We start from the raw sequence: 24,234 nt of genomic DNA on the forward strand, positions 1-24,234 counted from the left end.
CAACAATATAAAAAAACACTTAGTTTCTTTGGACAATTTTGAACAGTTATGCCAGCACACCAGGAGGAACCAGGTGACATGTCATGGCAAAGGATAGTTTAAATGGGCGAAATGTGGCAAAGAACTGTGAAAAAGGGCAAAAATATGGAACAAAAACAGGAAAATGTCGGAAAAAAGAAAACAAGTGGTGTTTATTGGGGGGAAAAGATAGCTTATTTGGATGAAAAGTGGCCAAAAAATTAAATAAAGGAGAAAAATTGGATAAAAGTGTCAAAAAGAACTTGCAAAAATGTACAAAAAATAAGGATAAAAGGGATATTTATTGGCAAAAGGAAGCCCCTTTAAAGGTTTTCTGGGAGATCAATAATTAAAATCAAGACACAAAGAGCCACATGTTGACTAAATAACAGCTTCTACATGGTGTACCCACAGTCCAACCCTGTGTTTGACGCTGAGTAAAACCAAGTGTCCATTTTTCCGACAGCAATAAAAGGCATCAGTGACATTCACGGTAACAGGGCGGAGCTATGTTTGGTCGGGTTGGGCGTGGGCTGCGAAACACACACGCGCGCACACACACACACAGACACACACACACACACACAGTGTGAGTGTGTGTGTTGTAGAAGCACATTGTTCAACGCGGGCTTCATATTTCCCTGTAGTTCCAATGAAAGACCAGGGAGCGAGTGTTTAGCGGCTCAGAATCCAACAGTTTCGGGCCGACATCTGGACGAAGGAACCTGGAAACGGGAAGGACGTTGAGCCATATGAGAAAACCCAGCCTGAAAACAGCTAAACAGAGGCTTTCTTCTTCCTCTGGTTGACGAAACGGTCGTTCCTGTCGGTAGCCGAACCGCTGCTTGATGTAAGTATATCACACCATCATCCAAACCCTCTAATGTGTTCATTAAACGCATATCCTCTATTATTTTATTATTAACAAAATGGGTTGTTATCCCTTTCACCGACTGCTGGCTGGAGATTGCACTTAAAATCCGCGTTTCTGTGCATCAATAAATGGCCGACAGTCTCTATAATATTCATTTAAAAGGTCTTCCAGAAATATTAAATGGTTTCTAATGATTCCTTTCTTTACTTTGTGAAGCAACCAAAGCTATGAATGTGCTAGTTAGTGTGTGTAATAATAATAAGGGAATGGACTGATGCACAGTGAGGAGGGTGACGCCCCGTCACACTCACTTTAAACTGAATGTATCACTGCGGAAGTCACAGACAGTGGTTCCCAACCAGGGGTACGTGTACCCCGCTAGGGCCGGGGTGTCACACTCAGTTTAGTTCAGGGACCACATAAGGACCAGTTTGATCACTCTCTTAAATGTTGATCTCTGTGTGTTATTTCTTTATGTTTCTGTATTCTGTAAAGTGGCTTTGAGTCCCCCCAAAAAAACCTCTATATAAAATAGATTTATCATTATTGTTATTGTTATTATTATCTCCAGTTGGCCGCAGATTTTAGGCAACAAAAAGAGTGCCCATGTTTTCATTTCAGATATACGTTATGTAAAATATATAAAGGGAAGACGATATCCAAGCATGAAGTGACAGGTATTAGTTGTTGTAGGAAGTTCACTTTCAATTTCATGCATTTTTGTGTAATTTAGAGCAATTTTGTAATTGTAATTGTAATTGTAATTGTAATTTTTTTTTGAGAAATTGCAGAATTTGTGATTAAAAATGACTGCCGTCATGTGCTATAAGCTTGGGAAAACTTTAAGTCCCACAAATATTGTGGAGTTTCATTAAATGTGTGTTTTTTGGAGATGCTGACATATCTACAACTGATTTATTTTGTAGTTTACACATTAGTTGTTGTTTTCTCAATCATCTTTACTTTCTCTTATGGGCCACATTGGATGGATTTGGCCCCCAGTGTCCAAGGGCATGAATTCTCAACATTAGGGTCGGGACCTTTCGGTGCAAATTTGCCATATTTTAACCTATTTTCATCACTTTTTCATGCCATATTTTTGCTCCTTTTAATAAATTCTTGCTACATTACTCCTATTTCTGCCACTTTTCCATCAAATTTCAGTGCCTTTTCTGCACAATTTCTCCCCCACTTTTAAGACATTTTCAGCACTGATAAACCCTTTCCATCACTTTTCCCACTTTTTTTCTAATATCCAACTTTTCACCAGTTTCTGTGTTTTTAAAAATCCCATTGAATCATTTTTGGTCATTTTTAACCTATTTTATCTGTGATTGAAACAAGGATTTCCTGTACATCTTTAAGATGACAATACACATTCTGGATAACAGTGGATATTAATCATATAAATAAATAAATGTGGTTATCACAGATTTATAGAACAATGGACCATCATTTTGATGACTTTATGGATGGAACCCAAAAAGCTCTTTCCTTTATTCCCCCTTATAGATGACCCAATCTGAACATGACTGTTCTACAATGTTCATGTCTGTGTTCAACCACCTTCAGGTACAGTGGGGGTCCTCGGTCTCTGGCACCTCGCAGGCTCCAAACTTTGAGAACCATTGCCCTCGGGGTATCTGCACACTTTGCAGGCGCTTCTGAATCCCAGACCCAGACACCAAATACCGAAGCAAATTCCGGTACATTCAACAATTTACATTATGAAATGCTTACTTGAAGTTAGATCTTTCCTTAATTTTACTTGAAAATACTAGTTGTATCATCATAGATATGATTAATATTTAGCCATAAAACCTCAAAAAATGTTAGAAGGCTGCTCAACTTTGTTTGCAAAACAAAAACCAAAATTCTCAACCAATGAAAGAGTTTCATTTCCGCCTCAGCATATACAGACCGATGAAAAACCAACAGTGGTAATGCAGTAGTTAATGCTTTAGAATGTTTTTCTTTCTAAATCATTGGGAAACAATTTCCAACAAATTAAATTACTTTAAAAGTCATACCACAATTGTAGTTCACCAGTACACTCATGTTTACTGGAAATGACAAGAACCTATACTAAGTAATGCTAAAACAAATTATGTTGACATGTATGAGTTACTTTGTCGTTCCAGCTGCAAAAGAGACATCAGAGAGCGCATTTTAAGAAATTGTCCAATTATTAGTAAATAAAAACTGCACAAAACAAATAACACATTTGAAAAAATATTGCCGATTATTATTGTTTAATAAGAGAGACTAGGTTTCAATCCCCTTCAAAATAAAAGCAAAAAATCCTGTTATTATTATTGCCAATATATATATATATATATATATATATATGTATTCATTATTCCTATTATTTCTACCAAGTTGAAAATCTTTACTGTACGAGGTTCAAAATAAAGGATGGACCGAGTTTTTTTAGTGGATTAAATAATGTAAACAATAATTTAGTCATTGGAAATATTACCAGCTCACATGAAAAAACTTTTTTTTTAGCTTTACCATCTTCTGCTTTTGCCGTGTTTGTTCGGAGAAAGCAGTCCATTGGATTCTTAAAACTTAGAAGGGCTGGGAACCTCGCAATGGAAAAAAAAAGCGGTCAAGTACTGCCTTATAATTATAATGTTTACACTTATTGCTAAAAACACATCTACACCCAACTGTAGTCTTGGATTGACTACCGTTCATATGAAGGGTGTTAATCTTATTTTGAGTAACATGTAAACAACCCTATGTTACTTAGGGTTGGTTACATTTTACTCAAAAAGAAGATGAAGTTTAATATTCAAATGGAAACAAATTTTTAGTTGAGGGGAAACAGAACAAGTAATCTCAATGTTTCCAATGATGAATTAGTAAGAATACTGGTACAAACTTAACTTTTACAATCATTGAAATTTTCTTTACATCCTATGTTTGCAATCAGCCACATGATGACTGCTAATGAATGGCTAACAGACTCCACTTTGAGAAACCTTGCTAGATTAAAGCAAACAAACATTGTAGTTTATTAATAATTTCACATTCATTGACCAGCTTGCATGTTTCTGTATCCAAATTGATATTGTTAAGGATCTGATTCCAGGAAGAGTCTTTTTTTCTGTGGGTTCTTAGATATTTTGTCCTTTTCTTTAGTTTGACAACCTTAGTGAATCTCCATGTTAGCGCCGTGGTGCTGGTGCACTGACAGCCTGTCCAGAATGTGCCATGCCTTTTCCCCTTGTTTACTTGAAAAGGGTCTCGCCCCTCCATGACCCCGGGTTAGGGTTACGTTTGGATAATGCAAGTGTAGAAGATGGATAGATTGCATTCAGACTCGGGCAGCTGTGAAAACATCTGGAGCTATTCCAAGAAAAGAGGTGTGATCTTCAGGAGTTGTCTGTTCTGTTCACCGCCAAGCAACAAGCCCAAGATAAGCCCGACGCTTAAAACCAGGACTGTTTTAGTCACTATTATAGAGGTTCTACTGTAGAGCTTTCTGTATCATACAAGAAGAGAAGAAACGGTTAGCAAGTAGATAATTTTCTTACCAGAGGTTATCCCATTAAAAAAATTTTTTAGTTAAATAATGAATGCAAGTTGAAGTTATCTGCGGAACACATTGATTGACAATGCTCCCCAGTGCTTTTATTTTTAAGGCAGTGTTCTGTGTAAAAGACTCGACCTAAAGGTCCAGTATTATGCTATTTTTCTCCATTTGTTCTAAAAACCCCAACAACATAGTATTTGAGGTTTAATTTCCCAAACTGGCCTGTTTTCCAGAGTTTTAGCCCTCTGAAAAGTCACTTTCTGAGCAGTTCTAAAAACGGGATGTTTTGGGGCCTTCTTATGCATATTCATGAGTGGGTGTGTCTGTAGACGCTGACTCCACACAACAGCTGATCACTAGCGATTTTCTTTTGCTATTCACACACTCTTGTTATTGTTTTCAGCCAAAAAACTGCACATTACAGTAAAACACATAGCTATTTAAGCAAATAGCGGCTATTGTGATTGTGAGTCCGACAAACACTGTTTCAGGGTGTGTGTGTGGCAGCAGCAGCGGAGACAGTCAGCTGAGTCAGCTGCTTCACACACTCAGCGGAGCTGCTCCGTTGCTTTCTTGTCATCCTCTCCTCTACTTATTACAGGAATAGTCCATTCAAGGTGAAAGTCCACTGTTTTGTCCAACCGCTGCGTCACATTGGGTCACAAACACGTCAGATCATCTCAAAGGCGACACGAGGCGGTATAACAGATACTGAAAATGAAACTGCTCCGGGTACTACAGTGTTGCTGCCCACTGCTCATCATGGAGGGGTTAAATGCACAAAAACACATTTTGTGTATGTAGCTTTACATATATGACAATAAAGTATAATGTATATTCTATATTAAACCGCACTGTTTGTTTTACCTGTGAGATAGTTTGAGAGGGAGAAGCTCACATTGTTATAGGGTAGGACGAGCCAGGATTGTCAGGAGGAGGAGTTTGTGCTTTGTGACGTCAAGTAGCAAGAAAAATCCAACTCGCCCGTTTGGAGCTGACTTTTTACAAAATATGGAATAGCAAGGGAGGGAGGAAACAGCACTTTTTCAACTTTGGTCCTCTGAATGAGGCTAAAGGGATGTGTATCCCTTTTTTTCATAATACTGCCCCTTCAAAAAAATATTAAGCCTTGTGTTAAATTATCTTCCTTAATCGGAAATTTCTCTTTTTGTTATACAAGAAGTTGCATAATGAGGCAATACTTTTTGGCAGGAGCTGAATAGATTTTTTTTTTTACTTCATTTGAACACAAACTGCTCAAGTCTGTTAAATTTAGAAATACATTTCATGTTCATGCATTAAAAAGATGAGTATGAAATAGTATTCAAAATGTCAAGATCTAATAAGATGCAGAAGAAAGCAGATTTCAGGGCCTTTGAAGGCGTGTAACGATCCATCGATCTTTACGTCTAAAGAATTGATATCATATTGTATTGTCATGAAACTACTGTTCTGATTTAACATGAGTTACTAAGAGTGTTCATTTTGACAAGTTTTAGCCATAGTCCTTTGACTAAAATACAATGTCGTCTCTTCAAAATGTTGTCATCAGGACTAAGTTATTGTCGAGTTTTGGTCAACGAAATGACTAAGATTTTAGTCAACTAAATCGTTAGTCGATTAAAATGTGAAGAGTAAAGAGTTTATGCATTTTTTAAAAAATAATTCTATTACCATTGATCAACCCCATATTGGATGGTACTAATGTTGGAAAACACAGACAGATTTGATGTGAGACCACTTGATCACATGAGTTCTGATTGGATTTGGACCTATGTGACAAAATCATAGTTACATTTTTATTAGTTGATGAAATTATAAATACATTTTGATTTAGTTTTTGGTAACAGGATTTAAAAAAAAAAAAAAATATATATATATATATATATATTGATATATATATATATATATATATATATATATATATATATATATACATATATATTCATAGTCTAGTTATTGTCACTTAAAAAAAAATTTAATCGATGAAAATTTTTAGTCGACAAAATTAACACTGGTTGGGCAAGGCAAATGTATTTGTATAGCACACAACGCAATTCAATGTGCTTTACATGATTAAAAAAGTGCAACATAAAACATTCAACAGTATTAAAATCAACAAGAACATTAAAATCAGAAATAAAAATCTCCCTCTCAGTCATACGCAGTTGAGAAAAAGAGTGGCTTTAACTTGGATTTAAAAATGTTCGCATGAGTTAGGTTCTTCTCCTGCCTGATGGATAAATAATGTGCTTTTGTGATCTTAAACATCACAAAAAGCATTCAGACATAAGTCACCCATTACTCCAGTTTAAAAAAAAAAAAAAAACAACAACAAAAAGCAACCCCCTCCTCCCAGATTTAGGGTGTTGGGTGTCTGAAGATCAGTCTAATGGTTCTTCTAACTGACATGTCTTTGTGTGGAGGTCAGCTGTCCTTTTCATCTCTGCTGCTGCCTCCATCGTCTCACGCTGCCCATCAATGCTGAAAGGATGACCCAGCAGGAAAAAAGGTCACTTGGACTGCTGCGCTGTTTAAGCCTGTTTGGAATAAACACTGTGATACTTTAAAAATGACTTTCTTTAAATCTTTGTAACCTTTCTCTTGATATTTTCTGAGGTAGAGTGGAGGATAAATGGTGATGTGTGGCCAAACTCACTCCATTGACTGTTTTGTTTTGAGAGCTTTATGTTTGGAGGTTGTGTAGGAGGATGATGTCATTGCAGAGCAGGGTGAGGGTGAGGGCGCGGTGGCCTATCAGGGCTTCAGGAGTGTTCTTAGACTCTCAGTATTGGACTGTGATACCTCCCCTGAGATGTTCTCCTTACCATCATCACTCCATTAAAAATCTATTATCTCTGCATTGGGCTTGTGGCTCTGCAGTATCCTTCAACCAATGAAGTAGTTTAATGTAGAGCTGAATGCATGTTGGAAAGACGGGTCATATCTGCAGCCTTTCCTTTATTGGGTGTGGATTAGGGACATCATTTCAATTTATGTTCATGTTTTAATAAGAAAATTGTCAATTGGTTCTGTCATTGGCATTTATTTATTTGTTTATTTGTATGATAGCATGACGTCAAAAGTACTAAACAGATTTTGACAAAAAAAAAAAAATTAAGCAAAAATAGACAAATACACCATGCAAGATTCTAATACATTTTCTAGATTATTATACTAGTTCTTGATCAGTTTCATCCATCCATCCTCTTCCGCTTACCTGTTGTAGGGTCGTGGGGGCAGCATCCCTAGCAGGGAGGCCCAGACTTCCCTTTCCCCAGCTGCTTCTTCCATCTCCTCCAGGGGGATCCCGAGGCGTTCCCAGTCCAGCCAAGAGACATAGTCCCTCCAGCGTGTCCTGGGTCTTCCTCGAGGTCTCATTCTGGAGGGACGTGCCCTGAACACCTCACTAAGGAGGTGTCCAGGGGGCATCCTAATTAGGTGCCCAAGCCACCTCATCTGGTTCTTCTCAATGTGCAGCGGCTCAACTCCGAGCCCCTCCCGGATGGCCGAGTTTCTCACCCTGTCTCTAAGGGAGAGCCCAGCCACCCTACAGAGGAAACTCATTTCGCCCACTTGTACCCGCGATCTTGTTCTTTTGGTTATGACCCAAACCTCATAACCATAGGTGAGGGTAGAAACATGCAGACACTGAACCAATCCACCTATCAATCTCTTCCTCCATCTTTCCCTCACTCGTGAACAAGATCCCGAGGTATTTGAACTCCTCCACTTAGGGCAGGACCTCATTCCCAACCCGGAGAAGGCACTCCACCTTTTTCCTGTCGAGAACCATAGAATCGGATTTGGAGGTGCTGATTTTCATCCCGGCCGCTTGACACTCGGCTGCGAACCAATCCTGTAAGAGGTTATGGTCGCGGCTTGATGGGGCCAACAGGAGCACATCATCTGCAAAGAGCAGTGATGCAATCTTGAGCCCCCCAAACAGAACCCCCTCAATGCCCTGGCAGCACCTAGAAATTCTGTCCAAAAAAGTTGTGAACTGAATCTGTGACAAAGGGCAGCCCTGGCGGAGTCCAAACCTCACTGGAAACAAGTTGGACTTACTGCTGGCAATGTGGACCAAGCTCTGACTCTGGTCCTACAAGGAACGGACGGCCCTTATCATGGGGTCCGGTATCCCATACTCCCGGAGGACCCCCCACAGGAGTCCCCGAGGTACACGTTGAATGCCTTCTCCAAGTCCACAAAACACCCTCATGGACCCTGCTGTGGGTGTGAAGCTGATCCACAGTTCCACGACCAGGACAAAAATCGCATTGTTGCGCCTGGATCCAAGGTTTGACTATCCGGCAGAACTTCTCCAGTACCCCTGAATAGACCTTACCAGGGAGCTGAGGAGTGTAATCCCTCTATAGTTGGGACAGACCCTCTGATCTTCTTAAAAAGGGGGACCACCACCTCGGTCTGCCAATCCAGAGGCACTGCCCCCGATGTCCATGCGGTGCTGCAGAGTCGTGTCAACCATGACAGCCCCACAACATTCAGGCCCTGCCACCGAGGAGCTTTTTAACCACATTGTCAACCTCAGCCCCAGAGATAGGAGAGTCCACTTCTGGGTCTTCAGGCTCTGCTTCCTCATTGAAAGATGTGTCGTGGGATTAAGAAGGTCTTTGAAGTATTCCTTCCACCAATCCATAACGTCTCGAGTCAAGGTCAGCAGCGCACTATCCGCGCCATACACGGTGTTGACAGTCCACCGCTTCCCCCTCCCGAGACACTGGATGGTGGTCCAGAACCTCTTCGAAGCCATCCGGAAGTCGTTCTCCATGGCCTCACCAAACTCCTCTCATATCCGAGTTTTTGCCTCTCCGACCACCATGGCTGCACTCCGCTTGGCCCGTCGGAACCTGTCTGCTGCCTCCGGAAAAGGCCTGATAGGACTCCTTCTTCAGCTTGACGGCATCCCTCACCCCCAGTGTTCACCAAAGGGTTCAAGTGTTGCCGCCACGACAGGTACTGACTACCTTAAGGCCACAGCACAGGTCAGCCGCCTCAACAACAGAGGCACAAAACATGGCCCCCTCGGACTCAGTGTCTCCTGTTTCCCCCGAGACATGGTTGAAGCTTTTATTTCATTGGCGAAATAAAAAAGAAAAATTATTTCTGCATTGGTAATAGAATGATCTTTATGGAATTTAGCTCAGTTAATTTTGCATTTCATCGCAAAAAAAATGAGGGTGCCACTGCCCATAGTTTTGAACTTACTGCATTGTTATTAATGGGAAGGGATAGAAATTTCTTGTCTTTAAAATCTGAATGATCATGGATGGTACTATGATCAGGCTCACTGATCTAGATAACTGCCAATATCTGCCAATATCTGGCAAAGAGGATGTTTGGCGCTTTTCTTTCAGTTTATGTATTTTTGCCAAAATCACCAATTTGTTTTGATAGTTATGTTATTGTTTTTACACTATACAAATCCCCCTCCTTTATGTTTTTTGGTATGCACCACCAGCCCTTTTGCTGCTCTGTATTTTCAGCCCTCCATAAGATGTGATGTAAGATTATCCTTCTGGTCAAGGCAAGGCTCTAGGATTTCAAAACGATTGTTAATTTACCCGGACTGAAGGTGGGAGACTATAAATACACTGATCGCAAACAGGCTGGATCATGCCCATAAATATGTGTGTTTAGCAATTATGAAAGAAAACATTGGATGGATGCCTTTTAGCTTTGGTTGTGGTCTCATTACAGTAGATGGGGAAAGTTCTACTTTTATGAGCAAACTGCAATAAAAAAGTGAGTTGCATTAATTTGTCTATTTTCGATAATGTGTGCTACATATTTGGAGAACCTGAGGGGAAAACCAAGCATGTTGAGGGAGGACCTGCAAACATTGAACTATTTGCTGTGGATTAGTGATGCTATCAATAATACAACCACTGCTACAGTCTCCAAAGCTGTTATTTTATCTATTTACTTCAGGAAATTATGGAAGTTTGACAGAGCATGAAGAAACAATCCATTTTAGTGTTACAAACTTGAACCCAAACCCCTTTTTCAAGCACCTTAAGTGTGGATGAAATGATGAGCCATGTAGGTTATCTTTCTTTTCTCTCTAGCCGCACAAATATCTGCTAACACCCCTTACAACAAGTAGCTCGAGGAACATAACATTGTCTCTATTAATGATTAATTTTGTCCTCCGTCTACAAGTGTAAGTGTGGATTATTAATCAGCTGCAGACATGGCCTAGTTTGAGAGGGAATCACACGTCTCTCTGGTTCCCGTTAGTGGCACGGTATATGGTGTTGAAATTTCAATTTTATGGCAGATGTACAGTACGCCTGTGACTTGAGATTTGATTTATGATTCTAAAATGCTTGCACCAAGCATATCAGAATGATTAGGTGAGACGAGATTGGTTACAGACATAGTCAAGTTTATAAAGTGTTGAAAGATTCTATTACCATTATTGGTAGTACGGCTTGTCCTGCCTTCCATGCAGCAAAACTGGTTTGGATTGGATACCTTCCAAAAAAGAAATGGTTCCGATTGGATTTTTGTCCCATGCAAACTTTTTAGTTTTCATTAGTTGACAAAAAAACATGAATATATTTTTGATATAGTTTTTGCGCATGTTTAAAAAAAAAAAAAGAAGTCATAGTCTAGTTATTGTCACCTAAAAAATGGAGTCAAATTTTTAGTCAACAAAATTAACACTGCAAGACACTTTATCCACATTGCCTATAAATATGAAGGTAAAGTTAATTAAGTAGTAAAGGAAATAGGAAAAGAAATTTTCCTTTATTCCATTACAGTTTACCCATTTTTGCATCGGTTTACCCATTTTTGTTTCCCTATTTAGATGGCTTTCCTGGCTTTTGAACCTCTAGAAATAATATCAAACACGCTAAATAGGGTTTATATGATAAACTATTGTTATTGATTTCATCTATTTGCTTCCAAAGACTTATAACTCCACTAAGCCACCCGTTTCACAGGATAAATACCAGCGAAGTGTGTGATATTGTACATGTAAGTAAGGGTTTAGTCCTTGTCATGTTGCAGTTTTATTTAATTTTGCACAAAATCTCATTCAGCCATGTGATTATGTAGCGCACCATTTATAAAGAGATTACGAGCAAAATTTGATACATTTGTATGTTTCATATTCAGTCTTTCGTTTTGCCAGAGAAAATACTGTTTAAATGTCTTATATCATCCCAAAACATGCATGTGTAGTATTTCCGTGTCATATCGGGGCCTAAATTGAAATAAAGAGATTTAAAAAAAAAAAAAAAAACACAGCTCAGATTACTTTTTCTGTTTCGCAATGTGAATTCCATGATTTCTGTCCATTTTTTTGCTTGGGGCCCCTAATGATGGTGTTGTCGTGCACAGAATTGCAGAATATCATTTTAAAATACTGTATCTATGGTATTTTAATAGAGTTTGTTGCTTATAATTTCCAAGCAAAATCCAGGGGATTTTTTTTTTTTTTAAATCGGCTTCACTCCCATGCAGCAGTCATTGTGTCATGTTTGATTTGTCTTTATATTTCTTCAGCTCATTGTCCCACTGCAGAGGACGATGTTTTTGTTGGCATGATGTCAGGCCATGTTCTGTCATACCGTTGGGGATCAAAGATGTTTTCAAATCATTTTTTTCCCGCACTGATGTCATTTCCTTGCAATGCTGCTTTTTTATTAAACATGAAAGAACTTTGAACAAGATGACACAGTAAGGACTTTTTTGTACTCTATTTATGAGCTTTATTATTCATTATTTTTGTCAGTGCCCATATTTCGTATACTGTATTTCAATAGGTGTTATAGAAATGGATTTAGGGTTTTGTCCTGTATGTATTTAATTCTAATGTTGAGCATAAAAAGGGCCGTAGTGCAGTGGTTGGCTTTCCATTTTTCCACTGTCCTGACACCAAAAGCCAGTAGCTAACACTCCAATGGCTTATTTAGCCCTGGTCTTGTGGATAACCACTGTGTAATTTGGATGGGGTAAGACTGTTAAAGTGCTTATTTTGTTCCAAAAATCCCAACAGAATCTAAACCGCTCCATGCACCACCTTGATTTATTTGCAAAGGGAAAGGGAAGCTAAATGTTTGGCAACACAGTGGAGAGGTGGACGTAATGTTTTTCCTGTTGTGCTTCACAATTAGAGCAGTGTGCGTTTTTTACGATGTTGACACGCAGCTAGCTCTTCCATTAAGGTGAGCCGTGGCGTACGACATCAAGGATGTGATGCATGGTGCATCCTGGCAATGAATGAAAGCACTGACTGTGTGGCATCGTTTAGCGAGCCTATACCTCCCTGTCAATCATTAACATCACTCCAGTCTTCTCTAGTCTAACTTGTGTTCAAAATAGCACACTCTGTACTATACAACAGAGGGGGGTTTTTTTAACCTTTTTTGAGCCATGATGCATCTTTTCATTGAAAAAAAATCCAAAGGCAGACCAACCAAAAATGTTTAAAAAGGAAAATTTGTAGTATATATGAACAATATACAGTGATTCTTATGTGTAAGTGTATAAGAATGACTCTATATAAGTGTCTTGAATATGATTCTTTCATATTTCACTTTCTGATTAAAAAGTGCAATTAACAATCTACAGGAATAAAATTTACAACAACAAAATCTATTATGATTTTTTATATTTATTTTTTCGAATAAAAAGTGCAATTCTTATCGAAGTGTCTTGAATACAAATATAAAACTAAACTAAAATATGATTAGAACTACAATTCACTTTTATTATGTTAAATATTGTTTTGTTTTATACAATGTATTTTTTATTTAATTATTATATTTATAATATATGTATATATAATTATTATTAATAGTAGTAAATACATTTATAATAAATATTTTAGGTGAAATTGAATAATTTCTCACTGCACAGTGGTTGAAAACTTTGCTATCCACTACAAACTCAATGAGTATATACTGTCTACTGTGACCATTCCCACTGTCGTATACTTCCAAGTTTCCCAAGATTCATTTGAAACCTACAATGACAAAAACCTGAAGCACACTGAGGCTAAATATCTCTGTTAATTCTCCATCTTCTGAAAACACTTTAAGTGAGAAAGTGACCAAGTAGAATATAAACATGTGCTCATTTCATCCATAAAACTTGCGGTAACACATTTCTTGCCGAGTTTTTCGGAGAGTCGCCATTGTTCTAAACTTCTGGTTAACTCCAAAACAAGAGCCCTATTTCCAAAAGCTTCAAAAAAATGAATGGAAGACAAGAAGAGATGTTTTTATTTTGAAAAGGGGATGTTTGATTTTTAGCTTGAAGCCGGTCCCACGACGATTTTACATTTCGCTCGCAGTGCATCATGGGGCAGTTGATTATGACTAGTGTGCCCACTGTGCATACTTAAAAAATGTCCCTATATACTGTTGTATACATCCAGGTATTTCTCACGTACTCCATCTTTCCATACTACCGAATGTGAACTCACTACAGACTCATTTTGATGTCAGACAGTATGACATTTACAACAAAGCCTTAGTCTGCCTCACAGGAGTCAGACAAAAATAACACAAATAAGGTTTTTACTTTTAAAGATTCACAGAATGTATGTGTATAACAATGAACTTAGTGTCAAAATTTGAAGAATTTAAAATACATGAATCCAAACACTTTTTGTCCATTTGAAGATGAATTATTTCACTTTATTTGGAGATGGTATTAGACTGCAGAGGTGGAGCTTCTAAAACGTGCAAGTGTGACATCTTGTTGCAAGTAGCACTGATTATACACCGTGTTGCCAGTTGTGTAGGTCAATGATTTTTCTCCTCCGGCCTTTTTAAGCAGCAAATCAGGCCGTTAATGAACACACTAAAGTGATTAACCCCATGTGAGGAACTTTTTATAGACACAAGAGAAAGCTTAACGAGAAGGGAGAAAATGACTCTGCAAAAGAGGAAGCAGTGATGCAGTTCATTCAGGCATTGTGATGTATAGGTAAAACAAAAAAAAGGACAAAACAAGCACATGCAAACGCTTACACTGCTCAAATTTCTGTAGCATTGAAAACTAAAGTAATATGATCATAACAAGAGAATCAAACAAAAAATTATTATTTTGGTTAAAATGGCACCCAAACCTATTTACATCATTTATATCACACATTTTATATTATAGCGCAGTAAAAAGTTTATGGGAAAGCAACATAGAATATAAAACATAACATAAAAAATAAACAAACATGATAAAATACCACCTTGTAAATCATTTCTTATTGTTTTGTACTTTTTGTCTCCTCTGTACCTGCTTATTCTAATAGTGCTGAGTCAGCCCTCTGCAATGTTAATATTCCATATAATATGACGGAGCCTTTGAAATTGAAAAATGTATTTATTCCCAAATTGTATTTAGTGTTTTACATCTATTTTCATGTTTTATTTTTTGGGGAAAATGGGAAAATACATGTGCACTCCTGTATTATTAGGATGGAAACCAATTATTTGTTATACATGCATTCTTGATAATTATGTTGATATCTGTGAGCATAGAAAAGGTATTATTTACTAACTACATTACTTTAACATGTTTAATCAGTGGGGGGGGGGTCATTAAGGTTGCTTTAGGCCTGCAACAGAAGAGCTTGATTTCTAGTTTGACTTAGTCATCTAGTGTCATTGTGATCATGATTAAGAAAAACAAACCCAATCTGAGTCACCTGTTGGTATGGTACAAGTTGTTAAGTTCATACTGAGGTTGAGATTTGGTAATATTCTGGTAAATGATCAGTTCGCTGAGTCACGTTTTGCTGCAGATCACAGTGGAAAACACTCACTTTTGATGTCTTTTTGCAAATTTGAGCCTCTATTTGTTATTAGGGGTGGTGAAAAAAATTGATTATTTACAGTTTTTAAATTATAATCCAAACCAGATGAGTCCTCCATTTAAAGTTCCAAGGCATCTGCATAAATAAATCAATAGAATTTGGACATTTATTCAAAAGTGTGGAAGAGTACATTTAAAAGAAAAAATAATCTGGATATTTCATTTTTACACTAAACAATATTGAAAGTGCTGTTAAGTGTTACTCAAAAGAGAAGTCACATAATTCAGCAGCTGATGTTAAATGGAAAAAGTAGTGTAAGAAAAGGATTTTTGAAATCAAAGCAAATTATCTTCGATTTATTGATCTATGAGGCCGAGACAATGGCTGTGTTTGAACTACTGTTTTTAAACTATACTAATGTACTACTCGTACTCATAAGTCTGACATCAAAATTAGTGTGTAGTGTGTTCACATTAGATAGTATGACAGGAGTACGCAAGAAATACCTGGATGTATTCTATATCGGGACATTTTTTAAAGTATGCACGGTGAACATGCTAGTCATACTCAACTGTCCCATGATGCTTTGCGAACGGAATGTAAAATTGTCCTGGGACTGGTGCCACGGTCTGAGTTTACCTCTGTGCTGAGATTATAACCCTAACCCTAACATAATCCAATAAACAAATAAAACACGTGTTTGTTCACTTTGAAAACAAAAATGAATTATTGTTTTTTTTTTTTCACGCAAAAATGAATTTTTCAGTAGTGCGCATATATGTGCATAAACAATCTCAGTACGACGCAAACTCGGACCATGACACCGGCGTCAAGCTGAAAATCAAACATTAAATTTTCAAAACAAAAGCATCTCTTCTTGTCTTTAAGGATAGACCGATATTGATTTTTTTTTTTTTAGGGCCGATGACCGATATGGACTGCCGATTTTTCTTGATCCGATACTACTTTTGCTCGCTCATTTTATATCATAAAAATTACGCAATAATGATAACAAATGGTACGAGTCTCAATTTTAAAAAAAAAGGAACATTTATTTAAATTAACAAAGGTGAGGTAGAATGACAACAAGTAAAAAATATCTAACAAATATTAAAAACAAGTAATGTAGAACAAGTAAAAACTATTTCTGCTCTCTGTAAATAATGTGGATTGGCGAACGCAGCAGCCCTCATCGGCCGATGCCGATACAAGTAAAAAACGCAAAAATCAGCCGATGTATCGGTTTATCACTGTTTGTCTTCCATTCGTTTTTTAACGCTTTTGTAAATAGGGCTCTTGTTTTGATGTTACTCGGAAGTTTTGTCATTAGCACAAAGGAGGGTCTCCGAACATGTCAGCATGAAATGTGTTTCTGCGAAATGTATTATTCAAATGACCACATGTTGATATTCTACCTGGTGACTTTCTGGATTTAAATGAAAGAAAAAAAGGAGTCAACTCCATTAGCTTTAGGCTTGGTTGAGTCCTCTCGACTCCACAGGTAGACGTTAGTGATGTAAAGCTTGAGTGATGAGGGTGGGCTGCCACTGTCCTCTCTGCTGCTGCTGCGCGGGAGAGGATTGGAACATTAAGTACCTTCAGCACATTTTTCAAATTCCCCTTTGAGGGTCTCAACCTCAGCCCCCACTGCACACACACACACACACACACGAATGTGTCCTACCAGTGTGAAATAATGACATCGCAGACTGCATTAAAGGCGGCAAGCTTATTTACTCCTTTGCTTTGTGCTAATCTGCCTGTTTGTTCTCTCTTTCCAGTGCTGGTGTGGACAGTTTGCAGCCGTGGTGAATATGACAGAGTACAAGCTGGTGGTGGTGGGAGCTGGGGGTGTGGGCAAAAGTGCGCTCACTATCCAGCTCATTCAGAACCACTTTGTGGATGAATACGACCCCACCATAGAGGTACGGCTCCCCTTATGCATGGTTTACACATAGAAGTCCAATCATAGACAACATGCAAACTGCTGAGGAGGAATATTTTTTGGGTGGACAGGCTTAAAAACATGTGCATATGTCCCAGAGAGGAGAGGGAGACTGTGAGAATGTTTTCTTCTTCTTCTCCCTCCGTCTCCGATCTCACTCCCTCTCTTTCTCACCACGCCTGCCACTGACCAGACAATGTCCTTTTTGTATATTTGCATTCCTGGCCCCTGTGCTCTAACAAACAAAGGGACAGCACTCCATGTTTTTGTGACTGCATGTTGTAAGGCCAAACATTAGCTCGGATACTCGAGTGAAATCAAAATACAGATATATATTCCATGTAAAAAAAAAAGAGAGAAAAAAGTCCATCAACAGGCTCATTAGCTGTTGTTGAACGCGTTGCTCCGTCCTGTATCATTAGTTATGTTGTTGTTTCTTGTTTGTTGGTGTGTTGCAACTTGGGTGATATATCGGGATTCAAGATATATTGAGTTTTCTATTTTTAAGATATAGAAAATTACAATATTGCATATATCGAGATATATATATATAAGGGGTGTAACGATACACAAAAATCACGGTTCGATACATACCTCGGTTTTGAAGTCATGGTTCGGTTCATTTTTGGTACAGTATGGAACAAAATGCAAAACATAAATTTGCTTGTTGTTTATTCGAAGCTTTAGTAAACCAACAATGTAGTTAACATTATACAGAATATTAAAATAAATTGAAAAAAAATATGACACTTGTAAAGTGCTGCCTGGTAATAATATTCTCAAACAAAAAATACATTAAATATTATAGAAATAAGCTCACAGCTTGTTAACAGCTTTTAACAAACAAAAAGTACAGCACAGTTCCAGCATGAAGCCCTTGGTTTAGACCTTCATATTGTTGGCCAGAAAAATGCAAAACATACATTTGCTTGTTCATTTAAAAGTTTTTAAAAAAATACTATACTGTTTTAAAGTGCTGCCTGGTAATCATAATATTCTCAAACTAAAAATACAAAAAATATTATTTAAAAAAAAAATAAGCTCCTCACAGCTTAACAGCTTTTATCTGCTGCTATAAAGACTCTGATATCAGTTGTTACAGCTTTGGCCAGTCAGCTGCTTTGCACTAAGGACGTTTTCTATCTTTTTCGCAGTGATATTTGCACTCGGGCGGTGCCGTTTGAAGTGAGTTAGGTTCGTCTTGTTCCCGGAAATGTACCCGATCTCAGCTGAACAATGTCAGCACACTGCCCTCGTTTTATCCAGTGATCTTTCTCTGTTGCAGTATTTCACCCGGAAGCCGAAGTGTTCCGAAGCAGGAGACTTTAGCGACAGGGGAGGGTCCTCCAGCTCTGGTTTCTCACTAGCTTTAGCCATGTCGTACACGGGCTGCAGATGTAGCTGCAGGCAGACGTAAACACACGCAACTTCCGTTCCGTTCCGGGAACTCACCCGTGCACAACCATGTACCCGAACCGAACGTCCTGTACCGAAACGGTTCAATACAAATACATGTATTGTTACACCATATATATATATATATAATAGCTTATTTTGTATTAAAATACTTATTTTTGGGGTACCTGCTTTTGCAACTTCTCAGAACAGCATGAAAAGTACAGTTAGATGTATTTCTGAGTGTGTCCTTAAGGCAGGCATACACTGTGCGATTTTTGGCCCATTTTGGGCCGAGTTTCGACTCATGCGTCTATTTTATGGGATTGTGCGAGTCTCTGCTAGATCGTGTGTCGTGCATCGTCTAGTATACAAGGGGTCACGAGAAGAGATTAACACCTCACGACCAGCTCCTGATCAGCAATCGTATGATCGTAAGGAAAGCAAACATGTTTGAAATCCAGTCGCTCCTCTTGAGAGTATCTCACAGTTGAAGCAGTGCCACGGACCGGCTTACCTTAAACTTTCACACTGCGCATGCATGAACACTTTAGGACTGCTGTGAAATTGAGGGACTGTACTGCCCACGCCTGTTCAGCCAGTTCCTGGTCCATCACATCGCCATCTTTTCTTTTTGAAAGTTCTTTTTGCTGAGATTTGCGACCATCTCTCCACTTCCGGGTTCTTCTTTTTCTTCTAATTTGTACGTCGCATTTCCGGAAACAAGACCCCGATCAGATCATGTCAGAGTGTCGGTCCGAACAGTGTGAGAACATGAATCTTGAGCTGCGTACATTCGGGCTCTACTGGAGCTGAGTACAACGATTAAAATAATCGCACAGTGTATCCCAGCCTTAACCCAGACCTTCCCCTAAACAAGCCACACTACTAACACTCTTGTAGGAGAAAAAGCCAAAAGTGGCACATATTGTGCAACTGTTTATAAATGTGCCTGTGTGGCATTTTGCATCAGCAAATTTAACCTTGCCTTGCCTTGCCAGAATTGTCTTTTTGGTCAGATTTCATTTGAATTTAAATTGTCAAGATTTATGTCATGTATCGCCATTTTGAGAAAAATATCGAGATATAAGTTTTGGTTTATATCACCCAGCCCTAGTTGCAACTAACTTGAACAGGTGCATAAAACCACCTGCCATACTGGAGGGTGTACATTTTGGTGCCACTCCATGTGCTTATATATACTGTATTCAATGCAACCTTATTTAATATGTTAAGGTTTCATTCATTCAGACAACTTTTTGCAGGAAATTAACATGAAATTTATTTTAGTATGAGAAAGAAGAGCAAACATGTTACCTTGGACAGCAATAATATATAATATGTAAATAATGGCATAAAATATATTAATACATAATAAAAGGTATATATTTTGATAGAGAATATTATTGATTTAAATATTGCCACACTATATTTTGTATTTAAAACGTAATTGATGATATTTATTGTAGTAAATATTAAATAGTATATTATTCTTATTATGTACATGTCATGTACATATATGGATGTGTATTTATGTATGTGTGTACGTATGTATGAATGTTTGATGTGCATGTATAAACTGTATATATAAAACGTTGTGGAGAATATATATTGAATGTGTATTGTAAAAATAGTATTAATATTAGTTTCCTAACTATTTTTTGTGATATTATCTAGAGAGCCTCGTTTTGTTTTTTGTGATAGATGCTTTGATGCTTTCCTTATGAATTAACTCGTAAGGACACATCAAAGCAATCAGTAGATGCTTTGATGCTTTAATTATGAAAGACCTTGTGAGGACACATCAAAGCAATCAGTAGATGCCTCTGAGGAAGACTGACAGTTGGCAGTCAAAACATGTCAGGATATCAAAGTAAAATTCCTGAAAAAATGAATAAATTAAACCATAACATATTAATTCAGAAAAGGAGACAAGACGTACTTGCTGGAATTATTATGCGGCGCATCATTAGTCGTAAATTTCAACCAAAACATTTGTTGTTGTTTTTTAATTCTGTGAGATTTCTACCTCTGGATGATCTCTCCTCCAGGACTCGTACAGAAAGCAGGTGGTGATTGACGGGGAGACCTGCCTGCTCGACATCCTGGACACTGCGGGTCAGGAGGAGTACAGCGCCATGAGGGACCAGTACATGAGGACGGGCGAGGGCTTCCTTTGCGTCTTCGCCATCAACAACACCAAGTCGTTCGAGGACATTCACCAGTACAGGTGTGTGTGTGTGTGTGCGTGTGTGTGTGTGTGCGTGTGTGTGTGTGTGTGCGTGTGTGTGTGTGTGCGTGCGCGTGCGTGCGTGCGTGTGCGCGTGTGTGTGTGTGTGAGAAAAGCTGATAAGGGAAGCACGCATGATGACATCATCGGGGTGGGGTTGGGGTGATGTCATGCTGTTAGCATTTAACGTGGCTAAAGGAAAGCTTAGCCCTCAGCTGAAGGCTTACAACGCCATGCCAATGAAATCGAGCCCTGATTCAATTAGAGGAGCATGGAGAGGTAGAGAGCTCAAGGACAGGGAAGGAGAGGTGAAGAGGAGGGAGGAAGGGATTCAGCAGGAGAGAAGTTGGTGATATTTGTCATATTTAGTCTTTCTCATCACATTAAACTCCCTGCCAGCCTACTATTAAAGCTATTAAAAGCCAGGATGTGTTAAAGGCAGGATTGGGGTCAATTACTAAGGGTATAAGAAAATTTTTTATTTTGCATTATATTGCAATATTTCAGAATTTAAGAACTTAAAATCAGAATCTGTTGAAAATGTAAATAAAATGTAATTTGACAGTTTGATAAACATAACACTTGTTTTTGATATTGGTACTTAAATTACAGTTAGTTACCATTTACTTGTTCTAGTAAATAAAAATAAAATGAAATAAATTATATTTCATGCCATTCTGTAAAGGTGAAATTGGTAATTATTGATATTGCGATATTTCGCGATGTATATTGTATTGTTTAGTATCAGGATAAATTGTATCGTAACATGCAAATCGTGTATCGTATCATCAGATAAATGGCAATGCACACCCCTATCAATTATATTTTTATATTACAGTTGCATCCATGTTTAATTACAACTCAATTATGACCCTAACCTACAACTCAAAGTTGGTATTAATAATCAGTGTGTGCCAAGCTTTATATATTTTATTTATTTTAAGTTTGTTTTATTTAGCAAATAAAACGTTTTTAAACATTTTTTCTTATTTTATATAAAAGTTTTTTCTCGATTACGTTATTTTGTAATCGTTGAGTGTATTAATCGTAATTCGATTAATTGCACAGGTTTACCGCACGTTGTACATTTGTGCAGAATTTATATATTTACAACAAAACTACTAAGCAACAAATAAAAACATGCAATGTTTAAGTTGATAATAGCTAACTAGCTAAGCAGCCTAATGCCTATGTGAAGGTTTTCATTTATGCAGACAACCTTTTTTCAGGAAATTTACTTTGATCTCCTGACATGTTTCAACTGCCAGTCTTCCCCGGAGGTGTCTGCGGATGGCTTTGATGTGTCCTCATGACTTCTTTCTAAGGCTAATGCCTGGTAAATTTCTGAATATATTGCAGAAATGTGAGGTTTTCATGAGGTCTTCATGTCAGCACAGCAACAGGACTTTTTGTGCTCCTGGCGTTCAGTGACCAACATCTGCTCGTCTGAAACCACCTTTTTCAGTAAAATCACAAGTCCAGGCTCTACAGAGGCTGTGATGTGCGCTTGGACGTGTGTGGGTGTTTGAAGCAGCAGCAGAGAGCAGAGGCATTCTGCTGCAGTCGGCCATAGCTAGATAGAGTGATCCGACCCACTCGTCTCACGCGCTTTCCCCACTGGCTGCACTGCGTTTGGCACTTGCTGTAGTGTTGTAGTGATGAGGTAATGCTGTTTGCCGCCTGCCTGTTGTCCAATTCCCCCCGCCCCGCCCCCCGGCCTTTCTCACAGCCTCCCCCCTCCTTCAGCAGTGCAGCACAGCCTAGCACCAGCAGGGCCCAGCTCTTCCACTGGGTCCTAGAGTTCCCCTGGTGGTTGGTTTTCCTCCAGTGGTCCATTTACCATTTGATTCTCATCCACAGAGAGCAGATCAAACGTGTAAAGGACTCGGATGACGTTCCCATGGTGCTCGTAGGGAACAAATGTGACCTCCCAGCGCGGACAGTGGAAACCAAGCAGGCCCAAGAACTGGCTCGCTCCTACGGGATCCCTTATATTGAGACCTCTGCCAAAACACGACAGGTGGGATGTGAACACAACTACACGCTCACCACTGTTCATTTTGTTGACAAAGAAATGTCATCATTTTTGTTGACTTTAATAAAAAACATTTTAAATGTAACAAAAAAAAATCATTTTATAATATTATTATTATTATTATTTTAAAACTGTGAAAAAAACTCAAAATAAATTGATATTTTGATATTGATATAAATTGATATTGATTTTTTTTTTTTTATCATTCATTTATTTATTTAAAAAATATCACTTACCGGTATTTGATTTTTTTAATTACACATGTGAGTTCTAGACTATGACTAATAATAATGTTTTAAAAATGTAAAACTTTTTTATATTAAATTACATTATTTTTTATTTAGAATATTATTATTATTGTATTTGTATTTCTTTATATGTTTAAACATACATGTGAATAAAAACTTAAACATATTGATATTTTTGTTGACAAAAACATTTCTTCATTGTTTTCATCGATTTTATTATTTTTTTAAGTGACAATAATGAGACTATGATTAATTAAAACATAAAAAAAGAAACAATTATTTTTTTATTAAATTATGTATTATTTACATTTTCTTTTGTGACATACATATGAATGAAAATTATTAAAATATATTGATATTTTTGTTAACAAATGTTCACATGGGACAAAACCCTCTCTTTTTTTTTTTTTTTTTTTTAAATATATCCAATCCAAACTACCCTGAGAAGTCACCATTTTTTTCCTTCTCTCAGAAACTCTAAAATCTTTTCTCGCTCTAATCTGAGGACACTGTGCCTGGATAAAACACAAGCGTGTCATGCACATTAAGAGCAGCACGTGGCCAGTGTTTGTGGTGCTGGGAACATTTTATTATGCTGCAGGCAGTGACTCATAGCCAGGTTACCTTGGCTGCAGAACAGAACCGTTTGCAGTCACATTCACTTACAAGGCTGTGAAATATGTTACTCAAAAAGAAATAAAAAACGTCGTTTCTTGATCTGACTTCATCAGTGTTGCCATGGTAATAGTACTGAGCCGTTACATTTGTGTTTTGATGATTTAGTGTCCATCTTTGATTACACAGGAGATGATCTTTAGATTCTGAAGCTTGTGTGTGTGTGTTTCAGGGAGTGGAGGATGCCTTCTACACACTGGTGAGAGAAATCCGACAGCATAAACTGAGGAAGCTGAATCCACCCGATGAGAGCGGCCAGGACTGCATGAGCTGTCGCTGCGTGGTGTCGTGATACAGGTGAGAAATCAAACGCTCACCGTGTGGGAGCTTAACTAAACCTGCTTATAGATGGGGAGTTCAGATCCAATATTCATGTGTGATATAGGTTCAGTATCAGCCAAAAAAAAAGTATTGAATTTTAAGGGTGTAAGAAAAAATTGCCATATACAGTATCGCAATATTTCACCGCGCGGTTATCGTA

General features: G+C 38.0%; 1 protein-coding gene across 1 annotated transcript in view; it reads left to right on the forward strand.

The window, feature by feature from the left end:
• Positions 1-563: 563 nt before the first annotated feature.
• Positions 564-24,234, forward strand: part of hrasa (HRas proto-oncogene, GTPase a) — a 28,852-nt gene continuing 5,181 nt past the window's right edge. Inside the window, exons 1-5 of the mRNA XM_028448942.1 lie at positions 564-868; positions 17,007-17,150; positions 20,617-20,795; positions 22,656-22,815; positions 23,926-24,050. Coding sequence (XP_028304743.1) covers positions 17,040-17,150; positions 20,617-20,795; positions 22,656-22,815; positions 23,926-24,045 — 570 coding nt within the window. The 5' untranslated portion in view covers positions 564-868; positions 17,007-17,039 and the 3' untranslated portion in view covers positions 24,046-24,050. The remainder of the gene's footprint in view (positions 869-17,006; positions 17,151-20,616; positions 20,796-22,655; positions 22,816-23,925; positions 24,051-24,234) is intronic.

This window comes from Gouania willdenowi, chromosome 6 (genome assembly GCF_900634775.1).
Source record: "Gouania willdenowi chromosome 6, fGouWil2.1, whole genome shotgun sequence".
In the NCBI taxonomy this organism is placed as follows: Eukaryota; Metazoa; Chordata; class Actinopteri; order Blenniiformes; family Gobiesocidae; genus Gouania; species Gouania willdenowi.